The 23,210-nt window shown below is 46.2% G+C and overlaps 3 protein-coding genes across 7 annotated transcripts in view; 1 reads left to right on the top strand and 2 right to left on the bottom strand.

Moving 5' to 3' along the window:
* Positions 1-1,281: 1,281 nt before the first annotated feature.
* mbtps2 (membrane-bound transcription factor peptidase, site 2) lies at positions 1,282-11,812 on the bottom strand. The gene is made up of 11 exons (XM_086191134.1): positions 11,514-11,812; positions 10,595-10,743; positions 10,242-10,380; positions 8,643-8,746; positions 8,377-8,504; positions 6,742-6,860; positions 6,219-6,399; positions 5,678-5,778; positions 4,732-4,930; positions 3,954-4,029; positions 1,282-2,628 (listed from the first exon to the last, which is right to left on the bottom strand). Exons 1-11 carry the CDS (start codon positions 11,586-11,588, stop codon positions 2,406-2,408), a joined length of 1,494 nt encoding a protein of 497 aa, XP_086047260.1. The 5' UTR covers positions 11,589-11,812; the 3' UTR covers positions 1,282-2,405.
* Positions 11,813-14,741: 2,929 nt separating this feature from the next.
* Positions 14,742-23,210, top strand: part of smpx (small muscle protein X-linked) — an 11,928-nt gene continuing 3,459 nt past the window's right edge. Inside the window, exons 1-3 of one of the 5 annotated variants that reach the window (XM_086191212.1) lie at positions 14,742-14,784; positions 20,178-20,237; positions 23,121-23,207. In XM_086191212.1, the coding sequence (XP_086047338.1) occupies positions 20,202-20,237; positions 23,121-23,207 (123 nt within the window). In that variant the 5' untranslated portion in view covers positions 14,742-14,784; positions 20,178-20,201. Of the gene's footprint in view, positions 14,785-15,336; positions 15,473-16,415; positions 16,480-17,159; positions 17,287-17,687; positions 17,734-20,177; positions 20,238-23,120; positions 23,208-23,210 lie in introns of those variants that run through there. The other 4 variants (XM_086191211.1, XM_086191214.1, XM_086191213.1 and 1 more) reach the window with 4 other exon arrangements.
* cnksr2a (connector enhancer of kinase suppressor of Ras 2a) overlaps positions 21,764-23,210 on the bottom strand; it is a 57,795-nt gene continuing 56,348 nt past the window's right edge. The window contains exon 24 of the mRNA XM_086191207.1: positions 21,764-23,169. Coding sequence (XP_086047333.1) covers positions 23,122-23,169 — 48 coding nt within the window. The 3' untranslated portion in view covers positions 21,764-23,121. The remainder of the gene's footprint in view (positions 23,170-23,210) is intronic.

The following is a 23,210-nucleotide window of genomic DNA, read 5'->3' on the forward strand; positions in this document are numbered from 1 at the left end:
TGTGCAAGACTTGAAAAATGATGAGGAAATGAGCGGGGAATATGAAAAGAAAACAACGTATATTCTTCTGCCAACATGTTCTGTTGACACTGGTGCGGTGACAACTGGAAGGCCGCTGGGAGAGCGCAGACCTCTGCCAAGGACAGTGTGGGGAAAAAAACAACAACAAAAACAAAAGTTTTTCACCGTTGAATGGATGAACCCCAACATGTGATGTGTTAGCAAACCTCCCCTGCAAGTGGGAGGAAAAGTGGCAGTTATGGCGTAATCCTGCTAAGAGGCGAACATAACCTCCTTGGGGGGGGGGGGGGGGGAGTTATGAACTTTAATCTCTTCTCTCCTATTGAGGAGTTTTCTAAAATCCAAGTAAAACAGTAACTTTCTTCATCACAGTGTCAACAAGTCCAACTGGCTACTTTGTAAAACTGCTTATACTTTGGTCCAAAGACAACTGGAACCCACCACTGAACGACAGCAAAGGAAGTCTCTGCCTGCCACCCCGTCTTCCCTTCTGGGTGTTTTGGAACCACACATCTCCAACATGTGGCCATGGCTTTTGAGAAGTGTTACCGACTTTAGGAAAACAAACACATGCAGACTGAACTGTGAACCCTTTCTGCATGCTCTCCAACCATTTCATGTCTTGCAGTTTAGCAACGTTTGTTCTTGTTGGTCTCAGCTGAGCCGACCGTGGATTCAGATTTATCCTGACGAGTGTAGAATTTGTTTAAAGGATCTGACTGGCGCAAAGGGTTTATTGTTTTTTGGCATCATTTTACTTAAAACATGTAGAAACTAATGTAAGAAATGAATGAAAAAGGAAGTTTAGGCAAAAATCTGCCCCATTTTTTTAAGCAATGATGCCAAAAATCACACAGTCAGAAGTTTATATTCCACATTGAAGTCTGGGATCGTCAGAAGGTTGAGAGTCAGATGGCATTTTCTGTCTTTATAACTTCCGGCTTTGAGAAAGCAATTTTTTCTTAACAAAAAACACACCTTTGGAACATTCTGCCAGGCTTAAGAGGGTTAAAGCTCCAGTGAGGTACTTCTGTCTCCATCTTCTGGCAGTGCCAGGTATTACAACTACAACACAAGGTTCCGTCACAGCCTGCACCGTCGATACCGCTTCAGCTGCAAAACTGTGGAAAAAATTGTTGAGCAATGCGCGACCCCTGAAACGACCCATTTATTTTACTGCTTGCTTTGCTTTGACCGCATTTGGCAAGAAGACCTGAACAATTAGAAGCAAAAACTGAATGAAGGCAGCTTGAAAGACAGCACTTAAATAAAATTAGTCCTTTATTCAAGAAGCTTGATAAATCAGCATTTACACCAACAGTGGGAGGCCAGAGACTGGAAGGTAATGGAGGGGAACTCATGGAGAAGGTGATCTCGCTGTCATAATGCCCGAGGGAGAGAAAGACACTCGACATCTATTTACGGGGGGGGGGGGGGGGGGGGGGGGGGGCACTGTAACATGGATATCAGGTAGCAACGTTTTTCAACAGTGACACGGAACACGATGGTAAGTTACTGCCATGCATTCACCGTCTAAATGAAGGCTTCTCAAACTCCTAAATTCCCACTGAGGCCTTGCAACTGCAGTCAAGTATTCCACTATTATTCATTTTGGGAATTTGGCTTTATTTATTTTTTTGAAGTACTTCATATTTTCCCACCAAGACCTGGAATATGATGATACAGATCTCGCATCCCACTGGAATATTCGTCTGGTGTTGTTTTCCTGACAGCCAGATGCGTAAGGTGCTAGCTTAATGCTACCATCTCGCGCTTCCTCCAAGCCAAGCCAGCTGGACGCTTGTAGACGAGCTTAGTCGGGAAACTGTCCCTTTCAGAGTAAGTGCAGCGCTGGCAGTAAGAGTGGAACACTTACTTGTGCACGCGGTCGCTGCGCCGAGCTGTCCTGAACACACCTGCACTGACGCGCTAACAAAGACGGCTTAAGTTTAGTATCACCATGCCACATTAATTAATGTTTCAAAGACAGCGACTTCGACTTTTCTTGTTTTTTCAGGTTCAAACACACACAAATATGGCATTTCAAAGTCAGATTTCTCTCCAACACATGAGAGATGGAATAAATTGGAAGGTCTTTGTAAACAGTCTCAGGTGACAGTGCTTAACAGCGAGTGCATTTTGATTTGTACAAGTGCTCGGATGGCAGGATTAGGAAGGAAGAGTGTTTATTGTTTCCCCTTGTGGTCCCATTATGGCTTAAAGGCAAAGTAATTCAACAGCCCCGGTAAACTGCGCAGCACTGCTGGGTAATGCGGGCGCTCCTCTCCCCGCATGTTCACAGTTTAATGGCCCACATGGCTCAAACACATCATGAGAGAGCAACTCTCAGTCCACATGAGGGTTTTTATGTGAAACCGCTCTGGCTACCGGGCCGTGACCATCCACAGGCCCAGTGCCACATTGGCTGCCAGCAGGGCACTGCCTGCCAGCAGCAGGAAGAAACCGATCAGCTCGCGCTTCTGGCGGTCTGTTACCACAGTGACCAGCGTGGCCTCCAGCAGGGCGTTGAGCATCCACTGGCCGTCCAGAGCGAAGCACGGCACGGAGTTGACGACGGCTAACGCGCCAGAGAGGGAAACCACATATCTGAGAGGCAGCAGGGTTAAGGACAACAAGCAGGAGGGACAAACATCATCACCACGCTGCTTCTTCTGCTCTGGCAGCTGAAAACATAGTAAGCAATACTGGTTCATGACTCACTCTGACACTGGGAACAACCTCAGCTGGGTCACAAGAAGTACCTGCTAATTACATCCCAGTACACTTGTTTTGGCCTGAAACGTGAAAACAAGTGAACTCCAAATACTGCACAGGGATAACGGGCCGTCGACCGGCACCTTGACCTTTAACCTTTCATAAACTTGCAGTTCATCCTTGAGCGGACGCTTGGGCCACATTTGAAGAAATTCAATTTGAAAGTATTCCTCAGATGTTAAGGTAAAGAAATGGAATCGACAAAACCCTGACATAACAAAAAGAACGCTGCCCAACCTTGAACTTCTACTCTTTTACTGTCTTGTCTTGCTTTTTCCATGTAGTCATTTCTTTTTGTTAATTTCAGCTGGGGTTTTTTTCCCCCCTCACTGTTTTTGTTGATGGTTCTGCTTTTGTTGGTGAAACTTTTTTTTTGTGAAGATGCCTTTGGTTAAGAGCTGTGCTACATGAATACACCTGTGCTTTTTAAATGAGGTTATTGACAGAAGAAAGAAGTATAAAGAACAGAAATGAGGAACACACAGTTGCTGGTCACAGCTCGCCCCCTGATTCCAAGCAAAGGAACCATGACGTGTTGCAGAAAATCAAACACCTGGGAGAGGTTTGGCCTTGGTGGCGGTGACTGCAGCACTGTGCTCGGGTCGAGTCCACACGAGGAGAATTTGAATACTACGAATGAGGAAGAATAAGCCAGAAAATTCGAGGCTGAAAAACTGACAAAAAATAAAAAAGGGTTTTAAGTGCAGCAGCAGCGCTGCAAACAAAAACGCCCCCAGCCAGCAATTAAGGGTTGGATTCAGACGTTTGGGCCCTGATGAGCCTTCATCACTGTCAAGGCAGATTTAGGTTTCAGTTGACAAGAAGATGGCCTCGTCTGAATAGAAGGAGCTGTGAAGGTGCAGGACAGGCAGAAGGTGATGCCCATCAACTGACTTAGCGAGTGTGCTGAGAAACGACGAGGAATGGACGATGGAACGTACAACATGAAGTAACTTGACAATGAGAACTGTGAACATGTTCAAAGGCCTCGTATTCATAATGTATGTGTGTGTGTGTATATATATATATATATATATATATATATATATATATATATATATAAATATATAAAAATGCAACATAATTTGTGTGAGGCTTGCGTGCTGCGTGGTGGAAGTCGCCGCCGCCACCGCCAGCCTTCAGTGGTGAAAGGATACTTCCAGAAGGTCTCCAAGAAGACGGGGAGGTCCAAGTGGAGGAAACTGAAGCGTGGGACAAAGTTTGTCAGACTCACTGGAGAGAAGAAACAACACAGGAGGCCTTAGAATCACAGCAAGGGTCGTTTGGCTCAACACTGTCCCACTGTGCCCACGCATCAGGCTAGCGGGCAGTGGAAGGAGGTGAGGGCTGCGGGTGCACCAGCACCCAAATCAGTCATGAGGCAACCTGGCAGCTCTGCAGACGACAGTGATCCCTTCAATTGATGCGCCGCTACTACGGCCGCCCACCTTAACCCTCCGGAGTCTGATGCTCCTGGACACCAGCGTGCAGGACCACAGCCTCCATTAAGCCATGTGCAACGGTTGCCTATGCTAACTCTTGGGACCAGGGCAGGACAGGTCACAGCAGACGGGTGTCCACATATTCACAGCCGGTCAGCTGCGTGTCAGCAAAGCTTCATTTTCGGGGGCCCTCGTCCGCTCACCTCACCATACTGAGCGTCACTAAGTGTACGGGAGAGCCTGACACGGCGGTGGGTTTTAACTCCCTTTTCATTCCGCTCCCACGGGTCGAGCCTCAGCCTGTTCTGCTCCTGTGAAGAAATCTGATCTCCAGGGGTCCTGATCAAACACTGCACTTGGTAAAAGCAACATTTATCCTGAAGGTAAAAGTGATTTCCCGAAGCAAATATTGAAGAATGGACATTAACTTCTATAATCCACGTCACTGATTTCCAACATCTTCTAACTTATAACAACTGAACCAATCACGTACCAGCATACTGGAGATGTGGCGGATAACCCACGAACAGCATGTGTGTGTTTGGTGGGTGTGTGACACGGATGAAGCGGGTCTGGTTCTCCAGAGAGGGTGTGACGCAAACACTGGCGGCGTGGGAGTGGGCGGCGCAATCGCTGTCGCTGCGACACACTCGGGTCCCCACCACCATCTTACGCACGGGCATACAGGCGTACTGCAGCGACAGGAGAGAGACAGAGGGTCACCTTCAGGTTAGACTTCTGGAGGGGGCTTTTTGTTTTTGTTTATTAGTTCAGAACACCGTTAACCCCGTTTACCTCTGGCTGATTCATCAACAACCCTGACAGATCTGCTCGTGTTGGTCCGTTTGTCAGCACAACACGGCGAGGCTGACTGTCACCAGCCTCCACATCCGTTTCAAACGAGGTTCTAAAGAAGCTAGGAACTTGGTGATGTGTTACTGTGAACACTGCGAGTTGCTGCCAAACAGCGTTACCATGGCGATGCAGTCAAATTTGATCTTTTGCCATGGAACAGGAAGTGATGCAACAGGACTCCACATGATCAGATCTTTTCTAAACTTTGTCTGACGAGAATCAACAAAGCTGACACGTCGTAGCAGCAGCGGCGCCACCTCGTGGAGACAGGAAGAACACTCGCTGTAGTGTCTTCACGTGGACGGTAAAGACATCAAGCTCTCATCATAGACAAGGGATATAAACTGATATTCCTGGAGCAAAATGTCACCAATTATATAATAGCATAATATAACATTCACAGATTTTTCTCGTTGAAACCAGGATGCAAACAAAGTGGCTGAAAAAGAGACAAAGGAAATCAAGCGAATAGAGGAAGTAATAAAAATGCGCCTTTGTCTAAAAGGGTTGGACACATGCTCTCATGGGGAGGCAAGCAAGTCTCAGTCTGTGTGTGTGTGTGTGTGTGTGTGTGTGTGTGTCACCTCTCTGTTGTTCTTGCTCTGTGGTTTGATGTAAGAGAAACAGAGGTCCGTCAGGCTGTTGTTGCTGCAGCAGTCCATCGTTCCGTCCAACCGCTTGAAAGCTACACGGAGAGGAAAGAGAGAAAGACGGATGGAGGAGGGAGGCAGACTGATTAGATTAGCATGTCAGGCGGAGAGTTAAAAATCACCCGCATGGAGATGAATGCTCTTTTTCCTCTCACAGTAGAAATTCATGATTGAAGACCAGAGTCTCAAACTTTATGACATAAAATATCATTCGGCTGTATGGACCAGCACAGATGCGTAGGATGCAAAAAACAAAAAACAAAAACTGAGTATTTTTTTTTTTGGTCTATTTTTCATTTCAGGTTTATCCTTCAGTTAATGAATTGTACTGAGAACAAATCAAAACTGTGTAACTACACTTCAGACGTCAGCACTAATTTAAACCTGCAGTTCTGCCTCAGTCGCTCCAGTAATGTCATATTGCTACGATCAGAGCCTCCAGGCTCCATCCGAGGAGCGACAGCTGTACACCCACCTCGTCCGTGGGCCCAGCTGGGCTGCAGGCTGGCCACGGGGACACAATAACCCGTCTGCTGGGTGTGAGAGAGGTGAGACAGGCAGCTGCTCCAGTCCTCCACCCCCCTGACTGGACAGTCCTCCAGCCCCGTCACTATGTCCCCGACTGACAGGCCCCTGGGGCCGTCCGCCGCAGAGCCCTGAGGCATAAACAAGTCAAAAGGTCACACAACCGAGTTTGATGGTTTCTCGGTTTGAATCCGACAGTCTTGAGAACATAAACACTTTCTCTCTGAGGCCAACGGCAACAAACCACCTCGATGACGTAACGCCGCCGCGTGAACGAGCATCTGCATCTTTTGCACATTCATGTCCTCAAAACCTCAGCCAGGCGCTTAACAGGTTAGAAACATGCAACACGTGACAGCCACAGGGAAGGGAAACGGTGAGTCAGCCACTTCTCACTTACACACCAGTCACAGTCCCTCGGTCCAGACTCATTAGCAGGGGTTGATTTAGGAACAAAAGCCTGCTGCACTGACCTGCACCACCTCGGTGACCAGCGCCCCCCCACCGGTGGAGTACATGGGGAAGAGGAGGAGTGGCATGAGGAGGAGGAAGGCCAAGGCTGCCACACACAGAACAAAGTTGTGCCACACTCCTGAGGAGAGAAAACAAACTCTGGGTTTGATGTCTTCGCTCCTGAGGGGTTTAAACCTTGTTTGTGGGGCAAATGAAGAAAAATAGCAGTGCGTGTTTGTGAGATTTCCATCTAAACGAGCTTTCGTTCTCTCCAGGAGTAAATAACAAACATGTTACGTGTGAGAGCCCCACAGCGCACGGACAAACCGACGCTGTGGAGAGAGACGGATAAATAAACACAGCGTGCTATTATGTCACCACTCCCCTGGTGGGAATAGCAGCTCGCTGACTTGTCACATGACTTGTCTGGATGTCTCGCTTTTGCACCTGCAGTTCAACATCCAAGTTATTTTCTTGTCACGCTGAAGGAAATTGAAAAGGCCTGGAGGAAATAAGTCTGAGATGGAGCCGGTGGCTCACGGCAGCTCTCTGCTGCCCTCTGGAGGTGCAGACGAGGCGCTCGATGGCCACTCAGACGTTTGGAAGCTCAATTTCACCAGCAACCTCACATCAGCTTGGCCCATTTTAGACATATCACTAAATTTCTCAGACAGGAACCGTACCTGATCTTGATGCGTTTTCATTTTCCAGAGAGATTTCAAGATGGCTGCCGCTTATTCGCCATGTTTGAATTTGCATAAACACTCATTTTTAACGCCGCTTCAACCGGCCGATCTGACAGCTTCCTCATCAAAAACTGCAACAGTTTTCTTACGCTGAAAGTAATCAGCCATTACCCGGCTCCAGCAGATTACCTACGGGGGCCTGTAGGGGACATCAGTCATGCATGAATAACTGCCATCTCAAACCTTCCATCAATTAAAATCCACTTTCCTTAATTGCAGACTAAAATGATGTGATGTGAAGCAGCTGGAAGAAAACACCCCGGCGTGACCTTCACCGCCTGAGCAGAAAGGAGTATTTAGCTAAATGCTTGTGATAATTGTGATTAATAGCAGCGCTGACATTAACGGGCACAAGTCAGCGGGACGAGTTTGGGTTCCGAATGGTGGTTTGAAGATGTTTTTAAGAACGTTCTGACTTCTAGAAGCAGCTGATCTGTAACGAGTGCTGGAGTAACACCGCCTCCATCGTCCAATCGATGCTTGAGATGTGACAGGAGGCGGTTTCAGACCGCAGGAACATTTTTAGAAAGACTTTTAGAGGAAGTCCAGAACCACAGGAACCACAGTGTTGAGGAACTGTATGAGACACTTTAGTAGCAGGCAGTTAAAGGAACCACCAACCCTCCCTCTAAGTACAAACAAAGGTTCCTCAAAACTGGGTTCTGAACTAAAAGGGTACCAGTGTTTGCGGTTTTAATGTGCTAAAACACGTGGCAGTTCCTTTCTTCCTCTGGTCCAAACTTCTTTTCTCCTGCCGCTCTGACAGCATCTTTTTTAGCTCCTCCCCTCAGAGGAGTGCACAGCAGCGTGCGTCTGATGACCACCAGAGGAAAGGCCCTGCAGCTAAAGCAGCTCTTAGCTGGAAAGCTCCTGCGGCCTGTAACACAGACAGGGATGAAACCCTCTTACCAGCACAGAAGATGCGGAGCTGCTGAGTGGGCGATATGAGGTTGAGGTGTGTGGTGAAGAGGTCCACAAATGCTCCAGGATACAAGACGAACACGAACATCCCGAAGCCGTTCACTCGCACCTGCTCCCTAGAGGCGGAGAGACATCTGATGACTTAACAGGGCCGCTACATCTGAGGGGAGCTCACAGAGGCTTCAGAACAATTTACTGATAGAATGAACGCCAGCGTCATGACAGTGGGCCGAGGGTCTTTAATCCTGAGGTACCTCAGTGCTGCCACAGCATGGCCCAGCTCGTGTATGACTCCACTGAGCAGCAGGGCGGTGAAGAAGTACGCCAGCTGGCTGGTCGGCAGGTTGACACCAGGGACCTGGAGACACAGAGGACCAGGAGACGACGTGAGGACCAGGAGAGGACGGGAGGACCAGGAGAGGACGGGAGGACCGGGAGACAACAGGAGACGACGGGAGGACCAGGAGACATGCTCGCGTCCTCAGACAAACAAACAGGTAATAAACTCTGCAGGACTACAGACAGGAGGATCAGGGACCGAGGAGGATCAGAGTCTGGGGCCACAACACAATTCAGATCCTCACTCTCCCTTTCTGTCTCAGTGTACAAGCAGCTTTTTCCTTCATGTTTGTTTCCTACGTTTCCTCTCACCTGGAACATTCTTGTCATTTCTGAAAATTTTCCAGACTTACAAGATGGTTTTAGATGCAGTTTCCTTTTTTCTGGGCTTCTTTATTTCATCTCTGACGTGAAATGTTTGTAAAATAATCTCCACTGACGTGTGGACATTCACCAAAGAGCCGGTGACGGGTGCTGGCGACGGGTGCCAAGGATGGGTGCTGGCGACGGGTGGCGACGGGTGCTGGCGACGGAATGCCGGCGACGGGTGCTGGCAGACGCTTGCACTCTGCTGTTATGTAACAAGCTTCGTAATCGTGTGTCTTGACAGTAAACAATCGCTAGAATCACACTCTCCACTTCTTCTCACTCTCCTCCTCCATATTCATCACTTCATCGAGGGTGTTTTGGTGAAATGCATGAAACATGATGCAGTGTGTGTGGGTTCAGCGTGTGTGTATGATAGTTTGATGTGATCTGATGTGTCATCGTGCTACGCGCGTGTTGTGTGTCGTAATCTGTGTCAACCTGCTCAGGGACGCAGACAGGAAGCAGCTTTTTTTCAGTGAAATCAAGTCTTGTTGTTGTTTTTTTCCCTCAAACAAATAGAAGAAAGAAACTAAACTGTCACCTGCGTTTGTTGGTTTGTGCGTTCACGTGCCCCAACTCCAGGGCTGCGGGGGGGTACAGCACGACCCTGCTAGGGTTGGAGGCGGATCTATTGGACACACATCGGCCTTGGCAGAGGTCTGCGCTCTAAAGAGTTCTCTTCAAGCTCTTTCATGTTTTGCTGAGTCTGTAATTTCTCCGGCAGCGTTTTTCCCCTCGGCTGCATTTATTTTCTGCCGCATCCTCACTGATAAACGACCTCCTAATAGCCGCTAATGAATCACCTGCAGTGGCTCGCCGCTGACAGCGCTCATGTTTATGCGCGGCTACTTGACAACTCAATGAATAAGAAGTGAACAGGAGGAATATGCAAAACGAGAGCCCTTCTGCTAACTGAGCGCGTTTTCGCCCTCTCGTCTGAATTTACCAGGATTTAAATGAGTCTTTCAGCTGAGAGCTCCCACTCATCTCTGACTCTGCACACTGAAATCTGATGAAATTCCATTTTAACAGAACTTTAGATTGAAAGATCAACTTGCTGGACGTGAGACTTTCTCCATCACCCCAGCCCTGCTTCCGTTGCTTCACCTGCTGTGAATCACGCGTAAACGCTCATGTGTACGCACCACCACCTGCAGGGTCTGCTGGCCTCCTATCCGAGGGTTGTCTGTGGTCATCTGAGCCAGGGTCTGCTGCAGCGTTTTGACCAGCAGCACCACCGAGCCCAGCATGGCGACCAAACCGAACACCAGACCGCTGTTGAACCTGGGGGAGAGAAAAACAACACAGCAGAGAACTCACAAGAAGAAGTGAGACTGAGACGACTTTGAGGATGTGAGGGATGGATCTTGAAGAGCTTGTTCCATTATTAGAAGGTGGGATATTTAAGGAAAGCTGAGCTGCGTCTCCACTCAGACACAGGAGAAGAAAAACACAGCAAACACTTTGAAGTGTCAATAAACAGGAAGTGTGACCTCACCACAGGTAGAGAGCTTGGGGGTTGATGCGAGCGCAGTACGCAAACAGCCGGTTGAACATGGTGGTCTGCCACCTCACGTGGAAAGGAGACAGCATCAGTCCTCGACTCGCCAGCCACGACTCGTAACTGATGCGGTGGGTCACTGATGACTGGGGGGGGAGGGCAAAGTTAGCCGGTCATCTGGTGCTGCCAGTGGGCCTCGTGGTTATTCAATATTGAAAAACTTTGGAATTCAGTTCAAAATTACTACAAGATATCGATTGAATGGTGTGAATATTAAAGCATTTTATAATCCAGAGACAAACAATCAGGACTCACACACACTTTCATGAGTGTGTGTGTGTACATGCTAATAGATGGTTAAACTACACTGCACAGCCACGGGCAACATTAAATCCATCTGTTCTGTTTATTGAACAAACCATGTGATTGATCAGAGGCTAGCGGTTATCTTGTGTTGGGGAACAGATTTGTTTTAATCAATCCCTCTTTTTAGTCGGACTGTAGTAAGCAGAGCAGCAATACACACAGAAAACTGAAGTGATGAGTCCTAAAACATTCGGTTCTCCAGTCTCAACATGAAGGCCTTTAGATTAAATACCTAAAAAAGCTCGACTGTCAACACAAGATTCAGCTTTTCAAACACTTTGTTTTACTGCATAAAACAAATCAGTAAACGCCACAGAGAATTTACAAAACTTTTTTTTGTTTTTATTTTGTGAGAAAGAGAGCGGGAGCCACTAAGTGCCTGCTAAGGAACATCCAACGTTCTATGACGGCCTCCCTGAGCCACCCCAATTAAAAATCCTAGAACCGCCCCTGCGACCTGACTACTGCTGTTGGGGGGGGGGGGGGGTGTTCCCTTTACAACAAAATGTCACGTATGTTAACACTCACAGCTTCCCCAGGATTCACTCACCCTCAGCAGTGTGTCAGCCAGATAAACAGCGCACCAGGCTGCCATCACACACACCAGCAGCGACACGGGGATCATGGTGCATCAACGGTCTCTCACCGACACGATCACCCAGACTCCGCCGCTTCCATCGCTCCGCCTGCCCGCAGCTCGTCCCTCGGCTAACCGTGGCTCCACATACTTAGACTCGCGTTAAAGTGTGAACAATTCACGTTTACACACGAAAGGTTATCGCTGTCTGAGATGCTTCGGATGTGGGAACTCGTCAGCGGCAAGCAAAAACACTTCCCGGTTGCTCTTCTTCGTTGGTAGTGCCGCTGCTGCTAAAACGGCGCACTACCGCCACCAAGCGGCCAATTTCAAAACAGCTCTCGTAGAATTCTAGGGAGAGACAACTACTCAAGACACGAGGGAGTCAAAGTGCTTTACTCAGGCAGAGCAAGATTAAAAAATAAAGCCTTAAAGGGAACATAAGATGTGTTAAGAATGCAAAGTATTGATATTGCATGTGTAAAAATATCTTCAAAATCTAAGAGGACAGTAGGAGTTGTTCAAGTATTATTTGAGGGCTCATAATCAGTTTTGGTTACTTCTTTTAAGCTAATTCACCCTTTTACATTAAAATGTCAGCTGTGTGTGTGATGTAATTCATGCTGGGATTAAAATTGCAAGTAATCAATGAAATCACATGAATCTCCACGTGACACTAGTTATTCAATTGTGTATTTTATTACATTAATTTTTCAATGTGTCAAATAAATTCTAATGGAAATTTTACTCTCTATCGTCCTGCAGCCGTACCTTTATTTCTCCTTAAAATGAATTACTTGTGACATAAAAGAATACTTTGTTTAGTGGCATTTCCATCATTTTTACTGACTTGGAGAGAAAAAAGAAGAAGAAATAACTGTGTTTCTTTGAAACATGAGTTTGTGCAGAGCGCCTGAAGGCAGCGCCAGTCATTCAAACAGAGCACAGAGAAATCGATCAAGATTAGAAACGTTTCGTGAGCTGCAGCACTTTGGCGGAGCCGCAGTCATAAAAATGAAAAAGTGCATTCCTGGATATTGGATTTCATTTTACCAAAAGGTCAAGAGGATGTGTCTCTAATAAATGGAGATGTGATGACCATGAAGCAACCAGGGGGGGTCTCTTTTAGTCATAAATTATGTAATCAAGAGGAGGTACAACTGCTTGTGGATGAAACCGTTTGAGTTGACGCGCCTCACATGGCCTCCGTAAAACGATGCAGTGACTCCAATCTATAACGTTGCTGTTGCCAGGGATGAGAATGTGAATTTAACGACTAAATCTCAGCAAAAAATGCACCATAAAAGAGGACAGAGTCTCCCAGATACACAAATATTGTGCTGCTATCCACTGTGGCGGGACTTATCGGAGGTACGATGAGGTAACAGCATGAGCAGCTTGTACACAAGGAGAGTACAAATATCCTCCTGCGGCCTGCAACTTCCCATTTCCTGCCAACTCAACAGCTGCTCGTTCACAAGTGGGATAAACTGAGAGAGAGAGCGAGAAGTTACAACCCGATCTCTGATAAAAACACACAAGTTACTGCATTCGTCTGTTGAGCCTTGATCATCATCACGCATTAAGCATGATCTCAACCCGTGTGACCCACTGGAGCATCAAGGCCACATCTAAAAGACTGGCCACTGTCATTCTGGCTGAAGCTTTTTATTAGCTTCTAGTAGCTAACACCGTTAGCCTTCCTTTAAAAGTTCCCGTATGAGTTTTGATACAACAGAGGTGAATCTGGTTGATCCGGACACTTAAAATAAGAACCCCGAGGGAGCAGCAGCTGCCGGCTCATGAGCCTCTCAAAGGAAACTGTGGATGCTCGTCAGCTCCGGCCGTCTAGTAGCTTCTGGAGTGACAAATTCAAAAACGTTCAAGTTTATCCAAAACAGAGTGCAGAGAATGAGGTGTTGAGGCAGCGGCAGTTTTTACGCCTGTCTTTGAACTCATCAATCCCTGTTTTGCCAGGGCAGTTAATTTCTTTTGCTGCTGTGGCAACATTGTTTGTTTTTTAAAACAACTTTGGACTGAAGGAAAAATGTCACCAAATAATAATCTTATTTTTTTTATTTAAAATGTCTCAGCAAGGCTACTTGACCTTTAACCATTTAAATGTTTCCAGTTCATACTCACGTCCCAGCGCACGTTTGTGCTGAATTTGAAGAAATTCTCCGGGGAAGTGCCTGAGATATCACGTGAATGAGAACAGGACGAGTGAGCAGGTTGGCGCCTTGCATGGCAGCCTCCACCATCAGTGTGTGAGTGTGTGTGTGAACGGGTGAATGAGATGACACTGTAAAGCGCTTTGAGGGCCCCTAAGGTAGAAAAGCGCCATATAAAATTGAGCCCATTTACCATTTTCCATTTACGAGAATTCGTCCTACAGTGTGAGGGGAAATTACAACATAAAATGTCCTTAAAAGCATGTTAACATGTAAAATTATCAAACTGAAACCATTTGAGATGGAAACTTCCTGAAGTGGAAAAAAAGGACTAAAGTTGGGTCACTGGCTGAGAATCTTTGCAGCGCCCAGATGGAAAGGAAACACTGAGTTTGTGCGACTTTGTCAGGAAATGTGGTGTTGTCTCACGAGAGTTCACCACAAAACTCAACTCAACGAAACACAAATGAGCAACTATAAACAAGGACTATAAATGGAGGCTTTGCAGCGGGTTTGAAAACAATTAGGAAATAAAAACGTGTGTTTACTTCAGAAGCACAAAAACACTTCACAAATGGAGACAACACCTGCGCAACAGATTCAGATGACTGCAGTTTCAAGTTCTATTGGGCTTCTCATTGGCGTTACTACCCACAGTTGTAAAAGTGTGTGTAGGTGTGGGTCGACGCTGGTCTGGAGTGGTCTTTTCCAGCACCAGCGTGATGTGGAGGTTGTGTTTGCACCACTGCCATCTAAACCAGTTTGATATGCTTCACTGGACTGAGGTCGAACTGGTTGAAGGTCGACTGCAATCCTGCTCAGAGGAAAGGTGGAGTCCATTAACATACACTCCCAGAGACTTAAGCAAATGAAACACACACACACACACACACACACACACACACACACACACACACACACACTTCAAACTCATTCTACTTTCTAGCATCGGCTCCGGTTCCAGGCTGGGAGGAGTTTCCTGTCTCTCTCAGCCAATCAGGATGAGTGGAAACAGGTCAGGTAGCTGAAGAGGACCTGATAGAACACAGAGCAGCCACGCCACACACCAGGAGGTAAGAGGGCACGCACGCACGCACACACACACACACACACACAGTGCACATACACACACATTTAACACAGTGAGACGCCTCTGAGCATGGGGAGTTCTGTATTAATATTGTCATACGAGCACGGATGTGTGTGTGTGTGTGTGTGTGTGTGCATGAGAGCAGAAATAGGGCAGTGCCATTTTAGTCACTAATGAAGGGTGTTCAGGACTATGATTCAATAGATTCGTATAAATAGTAAGCTTGAACTATCTTTTTTTTTTTCCTGATGATGTCTGGGTTTTGCATTTAAACTTCAATTTTCTAGCTCAAAAACTTGAAAAAAAAAACCAAAAAACTTTCAACTTAGTGACATCCAAGTACCCCGAGCTACTACCTGACCATGTTTTGATCCGTCTCTGTGCGTGTCCGTGTCTGCCTGAGTCTGTGCCTGGATAGAAAGCAGGTCCCTTCTGAGTATCACTCTTCTATTTATAGTGAGAACAAATCCCAGATATGAGCGGAATCCTGCCGCCACTTAGAGGCAGGAGGGAAGAGAGAGGGTGGAGAGGAGAAGAAAAGAGACAGAAAAAGAAAGAGATGGAGAGTCAGAGAGCGCAGGAAGGATAGAAAGTGTGAGTGAACTAAGAGTGGTGAGAGGACGCTGGTGTACAATCAACCACTGGACGACACTGTAGTGGGTCATCAACAGGTACGTTACACAGTTTACTTCATGGTGGTGTGTGAGTGTGTGTGTGTGTGTGTGTGAGTGTGAGTGTGTGACTGGATGAGGGCTTTACTATCCATTCAGCATTTCGCAGGTTCCACATTTGTCATTGAAACATGCATGATTCACACTTTTCTTCCATTTTTGTTACCAAGAATCATCATGAGTTCATTTGTAGTTTGTCCTCAAATCCTACTAAGGCCTCATTCACTCTGCAGGCAAACTGGATTCGTTTCAAATCAGATCAAATTCTGTCCATATTGTCATTTTGAGTGAGTAGATCGGATTTGTTGACGTCTATCAACAAAACACACACGGAGAAATGGTTTGCGGATGGTGCAAAAGACGCCACGAGACGCAGAAATCTGAATCAGGTTTCAAACAACCTCCAAATTTAGTGTGGATCAGTTTTCATATGTTCTTTGGCTGTCCAGGCGGTCTACAATCAATCCGGTTGTGAAGAGTCTGAACAAGGCCTTAGCTGGATGAGGTTCATTGCAGGTTCTGATCTTCAGGGTCGTCCCCTCAGAGTCTCATCGTACAGGAGTCGATGAAAATGAGAACTCTTTCCTTCCCCGTTTTCATCGCTTCAGAGTGAGCGCAGCTGCAGCTCTCCAAACACGTCCTCATGTTGATACTCCTGAAATACAATAATAACGTCACATGCTGACACACACACACACACACATGCTCAGTCCCACAAACACACACGTACTGCACCTCTCGTCTGTTAGGAAACTGCATATAGCTGATTGTGAATGCTCATCCTCGAGCCACATTTGATTTATTTAAGGCAAAATGACAAATTACAGTCCGTGTCAGGGGGTTTGACATCACGCTCTCTTCTAGTGGCCTAAGAATTAGTTAGCGTCATTAAGTTAGCATCGTTGAACATCCTGTTCCCTTGTCTCAAGGCCAGTAAGCTGGGTTTGTCTGAGGGTGCGACCGTCGCTGGCTCGAGATGTGTCAGCAAATTACATCACTCGAGAATTGTGAGGCTTTTGTGTGTCCTAAAAGACGTGGTTTCTAACAAGTGGCCAACCAGACTGCTTCATATTACGCCGGAAAACCGAAGAACTGCCAAGCTAGTGTTGGTCACGGCGTGATGTTAGCTTTGTGACTCTTAACAGCTGCAGTTATGAATCACAATTCTGTAAAATTCCCCTTTTTTGGCTTTTGGCCATGGCGGCGCTAACTTCCGTGTTGGCCTACAAAATAACATCATCCCCGCGGCATTCTCTAGAGTCTTGATTGGAGTGAGGAAAAGTTAGCTGGAATTAGCCTGCTCAGCCGCCAGCCTAACGCTGCTGTTATTTTTTTCGGCTTTAAAATGGTTGATAAATTGTTTCAAGCGTCGTACGGCTTCATTGCAAAGACTCCTTTCACAATTGGAATTTGCTCAGTTTGGTCTGATAACATTTGTAAAGTTTAGATGAGCCAGTCTTTGTCCACGTTTGTTAGCAGGGAGCTAACTGGCAGCAGACGCCTCCGCTAGCACGACTCTGTGGTGCTACGCTCTTAGCGATTTCTGGTGAGCGTTGTGAGAACCGTGTTGGCGAGGCCTTGAACTTAAAGAAAATTACTATATGAGAGCATATGATGTCATATCGCTTCAAGATGTAAGAATGATCCAATAAGTCTGCCAAATTGCAACCAAAAATAACAGGAATCCAGCTGAGAATGTACTGAGACCATGTGGAGTTTTATTTATGGACCCTGCTGGAACGCGGCGTTGACAGGGGCACGTTTTGGGCGAATGCAGTGACTGTGACCGTGCGCGTGTGAGGAACAGGCCGTGTGTAAGTGAAAGGGCTTGTCAGGCTTTGCACTGGCGTCTGGGGGCAGCTGCTTCTCATGGCTAACATAAATAACATGACAATGTGAGTGCATGAGCGTGTGTGCGCGTGTGTGTGTGTGTGTGTGTGTGTGTGTGTGTGTGTGTGTGTGCATGAGCGTGTGTGTGTGTGTGTGTGTGTGTGTGTGTGTGTGTGTGTGTGTTTATTGGGATGTCCAGGTCTTTGCTCTCTTGTGAAGGACAGCAAAGACTTAACTGTATGTTGTTGCAATAACAGCACCCTGGAAACCGTATCCATGCTACCGAACCAGCGCAGCAGCCAGAGCTGGAGGGACTCGCTCTCTCTCTCTCTCTCTGGCCCCCCACTCGTAGATAAGCTAACTAGGCCATGGAAACTTCTACGATTAGATGCCACTTGGGTCGGTGTTGATCTGTGAAGAAGCCAAAGGGGGTGAGAGTAGAAAATAACCGAGAACAGGCTGAGAGGAATTAGACCCAGTTAATCTCTTTGCGGTTGATCATTTAATACGCAACTTTATGCAGCGCAGACATGAATTCATTTATTTGTCCAGATGACTTTTTACTTTTTAACCTACGTTTTGTACACAAGCACCTGCGCTCCTTACGCCGTCGAGCCGTCCTGTTACTTCCCTTTCAATTCTTGATTATTTTGCATGATTTTGGAAAATCAAGACTGATTTCAGATAAAACATCACACATGGAAAAGATGATTGCTTGGCGTGTCCGTCTGTGCACGTGACCCATCTAAACCTCCCCGTGTGCTCTCCTGTTTACTATTATTATTATTATATTTCTGGTGAAAAACTGAATTTTGCAACTTGAAGCAAAGTTGGTGTTGATTTTTAGGATGTTCCATACTTTTTAGGTACATTTTTAGTTTAATCACATCACATTCCATCATCTTTATTATTATTAATATTATTATTATTATATCATCAGGGGCTGCATGGTGATGCAGTGGTCAGCACTGTGGCCTCACAGCAAGAAGGTTTCGGGTTCGAGTCCCGGCTCGGGCACGGGATCTTTCTGTGTGGAGTCTCCATGTTCTCCCCGTGCCTGCGTGGGTTCTCTCTGGTACTCCGGCTTCCTCCCACAGTCCAAAGACATGCAATTTGGGGACGAGGCTGATTGATACTCTAAATTGACCGTAGGTATGAATGTGAGTGTGAATGGTTGTTCGTCTCTCTATGTTGGCCCTGTGATGGACTGGTGACCTGTCCAGGGTGAACCCCGCCTCTCTCCCGTTGATGCTGGGATAGGCTCCACCCCCCCCCCGCGACCCTTAATGTGTAGGAATAAGCGGAAGATGACGATGGATGGATTATTATCATCATTGTTGTTGTATTGGTGTTTTGTAGCAAAATCCTTTGAGTCTATGAACATTCGGTGGTTGATGAACACACGTGAAGAGGAGAGTATCGAGCGTACATGCAAAGAGAGCAAACGCATGGGTTCTTGATTGCAAAGTTGATGTGTTCTTGATTAGCAAACCCTTTAAGCACTGTCTCAATCACCCAAAATCATGCAAATGGTTTTAGATGGATAAGACAAAAGAAAAATGATCAAAGTTCAAAAAGAAAGAACTTCTGCTGTAGCAGCGGTACGTCGTATTCCTGTTTTAATCAAAAGTTTCTGCAGAATTTCAACTAAGACATTTTAAAGGCCCCCTAATGAACGAAAGCTAACAGGAGTTGTTCCTCACCTCAAGTGTTGTGATGTCAACTTCCTGCATGACGCTTGCTCCGCCCACCCGTGTGATGTCATACCAATGAGCGCATGCAATTTTGATCATGTGGGTTCAGAGCTTGGCCTCAGCAGAAGCAGTTGCCCCATTCACTGAGAGTGTTAGCGTCTCACTCACAGCCAGAACAAAGTGATTGTCACAATGTATTCAGGGAGATTTAAGTAGATATTTAAAGGTTAAAGGTCACTTTAGGGCCCTGGGAGCCTGAGCCAGGGACACCTGACCGGTTACACCTCCATGTTGGTCCCATCGAGCTCTGTTTGTAACTGCCAGTAAAACCCAACCAACTGATGGGCAACATTTGTGAATTAGGGCTTTTTTTTTTTAGCCCTCGATTTAGTCTTACAGACAGGAAGCAAGGCCTGATGGCGTCTGTGACTCCTCGCTGCTGACTTCTTCACTCCCCTCTGTTGATGAAGGATGGAAGCAAATGAGGGAGGGAATTCAGAACCGAGCCCAAATGTATCAGGAGCACGCATTTTCATTATTTAACCCTGATTTCAGTTTAAAATCGCTACCAAAAAAAAACACAGCTTAAGGAAATTGCAAACCTTCAACGTGGGTGTTAAAGAACACAAATTTGATGAAAATCAGCCACGTACTTTTGCATAATCTGGCAGACAAACCCCAGGTAATCCATACGGAAGCAGTTGTGTGCTGTGGGAGGGTGCAGGGGAACAGACGGTTCCTTTTAGTCTTCCCTGGGTTTTCTGACAATCATAAAAACATAGAACCCTGCCGGTGTTATCACATTTTAACAATATTTTCAATCATAATGTGTGACTTGAAATGATCCTAGAGTGGCCCCCCCCCCTTCTTCTTCTTCTTCTTCTTCTTCTTCTTCTGTAGTTTACTCAGATTTAAATCCCGTGAGGAACGGAGCGCTTTTAATTTTGTCGTTCCCCACCGTCTCTCTCTCTCGCTCTGTCCCCCTCTCATGAATGATTCAGAGATCAGTTCCTCTACCTGCGACTCTCTCTGAAGAAGTCGCTAAGCAACTGAAACGCTATCCTGGCCCTGGAAAACCCACAGAAACACAGTGCCCCCAACACACACATTATCTCTCTCTCTCTCTCACACACACACACACACACACACAGTTGAATGATTGTGATCTGTGCTTCCTGCAGGCCAGAGGACTTCCCAGGGCGATTATGTCCAAACCATCGTCCAACGTTAAGGCCCTTCAGGTAAAAGATTCTCATCTGTGTGCAGCGAGGCGCCGGCGTTTTTGCAGGGACTGTGAATGTCTTTACTTTCAGGTGCAGGCGAAAATGAAGGACGGCAACTTTAAAACACCATTTTGGGTCTTACTTTGAAGCCGTGAGTTTGGCTGAACATGGTCATCATGTTATGAACGGGGCTGTAACTCTCCCCTGTTTAAAGTAAAGACTCCAGATGAGGTTTAAATATTTATTGGTAAAGGCAAATACAGTTTTTTTCAGACTGTGCATATACAGTATCAAGGCTTTAGTAGTGCAGAGTTCTAGCGAGGCGAAGGATGCACGTGTGTGTGTGTGTGTGTGTGTGTGTGTGTGTGTGTAAAAGTGTGATGGCTTTTTGTGTGCACATCAGAGAGGGTTTCTTCCATCGTCTCTCTCTTCTCATTGTGCTCATTTTCTCGTCTAACCATGAGTTCAGGCATCAGGAAAGACCCATTTTTAAACGCCTGTCCAGTCATTGACACTTGTTGCAGGATCCGTCATAAATTAATCACAAAGCAGAACGATATAAACATTTAAAAGAGAATAAAATGCTCTCAAAAGTATCACGCCAGTGGTTTTCACGTTTGATCTTCTCACAAGGAACAATTAATGCAGTTTTATTCACTTCACCTTTCGACATCCTTCCAAACAAATCAGACTTTTTTTCTCCCACACAGCTTTTGGTTCCCGTTTAATCAGATACTTACGGTTTCAAACTTTTCACAGGCTCCCTGAAAATCCACAATTTGAAAGTCGCCTGCAAGATTGGACCACATTTACAAAAGTCCAATCAAAAGATCCGGGTTTCCTTGTTTGTGTTGAAGGACTGAACATTTCAGAGAATTTCTGAACGCACCACAAGGGAGATTTTCACAGCTGCACACCCACGCGCTGCCATGAAGAAAGAACAAAATGTTCATCTCAGCGCATCAGGTTTTTCAATTTGGAGTGACATCCAGAGATAACCTTCGACAGAGTCTCTAAACAAACGGAAACAAGAGAAACAGTTGACTGGAGGTTGGAAAATTAATTTTAAAATTTCTGGCTTGTCTGATCCAAGCTGACATAAACGGTCCTTTAACAGCTGACCTGTGCAGAATGAATGAATTTATTCCCCCTGCTGTCCTCTGAGGCAGTTATATTCACTCTATAAATTCATTCTATAAAATAGAAAACAACCAGCAGACATCGCTGGTCGCAGCCAAAACCAGAGTCAACAGAAGGATCCCTTCATGAACGTAAAGGTAGACTTAAGACCACCAATAAAAGTCTTACGTAGATGAAAAGTATCTACTTTAATATTAACGTCTGTTCTTTTATCAACAATCATAAGAAGAATAAATCATGTGCTTGCTAAACTATATACAGGTTAAAGGGCCCTACAGCTAAAGAGGGAAAACTTTCCACACTTGCGGGGACTTCCTAGGTCCTCTGGGGGCCGCGGGCACGGGAACGCCCCTCAGCCTCCCCCCCCCCGACAAGTACCCCCCCCAACCCAAGCTCATGCTGCACACTCGGGTCATAAATCCTGGGCAAAAGCTCAAGCGACATTTTTCTTCTTCTCCACACCCTGTTGCTCCTAAATGCCTGGAGCCTCCATCATAACCTAGACTTTCCTCCATTTCCAACTCAAGTTTAGTAATAATGCATTCAAGTTTTTTATTTGTTTTTTGTTTTTTCCCCTCTGCTGCACATCGCTCAAAACCCCCGTGCTGTTGGTTTGGTCGTTAACAGTCAATGATGCTCAATCCTTCACGCTGGCGCCGAGCACACCAGCTGGACGGCTCCACTGAGCCAGCGTCAAACCGAAATTTGCAGATTATGGACGAAATGGCTGAGTAAATAAAGTGTGGATTGTACCGCTTATTGCCGTGGCTGTTGTTAGCCGTCAGGTTCCATTAGCTTCAAGCTAAATATAAGTAGCTGGCTCTTTCTGCATTCTGGTGTTGCCAAGAAGTGATGAACCTATTTTGAGACTTCTTGAAAGACCTTTGGGTGAAGTACTTGTCGGAGTTGTAGTGGAGGTTCAGAACTATTCGTAAAATTACTGTGAACCTTTCAAGTTAACGTGACGACCCTTGAGGAGTGTTCTCAGTTGTCTTCGCCACTGGCAACGTCTAGTCCCACTTCTTATACAACGTAGCAGTGACGTGAATTAGGCTGGGATAGATTTACAGCACAGGGGCTTTGTAGGTAATTCAATTGATATAATTGAATTTTCAACCTAAGATATTCCATTATTCTTTGGTTGCGCCCAGTGGAATGTCAGAAGATGATTGTTGACAACACGCTAAAGCTTAAGACGATAAACAACTCCAGCCAAAGCAGTGGTACAGAAATGCAAATCTTAGCAGATATGTGATGATTTCTTCTAGAACGTTCCCTCTGAACTTCAGTAAAAAGTAAAACTCTCATACAACAATGAGCATCCTCAGTGACGCACACACACTCCACCACTGCTCTCCTCTGTACAGCTGTACAATATCAGCGGGTAGTAAATGCAGTACATTACAGATAAACCATACAAAACACATCAAATCCAGGCAGCGTTAGATTGACAAGTCGGCAAGCAGGTTTCTGGACTCTGTGTGTGTGTGTGTGTGTGTGTGTGTGTGCGCACGTGTGTGTGTGTGTGTGTGTGTCCCCATTTTGTAATAGGCTCAAGTTCCACTTAGCTGCATGATGATGCACGGAAGTAGTGGTGATAATCAAAACAAGGTTGTTGTTTTTTTTTAGGAAAGCAGCGGTAGTATACACACATACACACACACACACACACACACACGCACACACACACGCACACACACGGACATGAGACCCAGTTCAAGTCTTGAAAGCATCTCATTGGCTGTTCTCGCTGTCCATCAGGCTAATTTGAACATCCCGATGGGAGCTCTGCGTCCAGGGGCGGGACATCCTGTCAGGAGGAGAGAGGAGACAGCAGACTCAGAAGAGGTG

This window comes from Aulostomus chinensis, chromosome 21, assembly GCF_037954235.1.
Source record: "Aulostomus chinensis isolate RoL2024-O1b breed Wild chromosome 21, RoL_Achi_v1.0, whole genome shotgun sequence".
Taxonomy (NCBI): domain Eukaryota; kingdom Metazoa; phylum Chordata; class Actinopteri; order Syngnathiformes; family Aulostomidae; genus Aulostomus; species Aulostomus chinensis.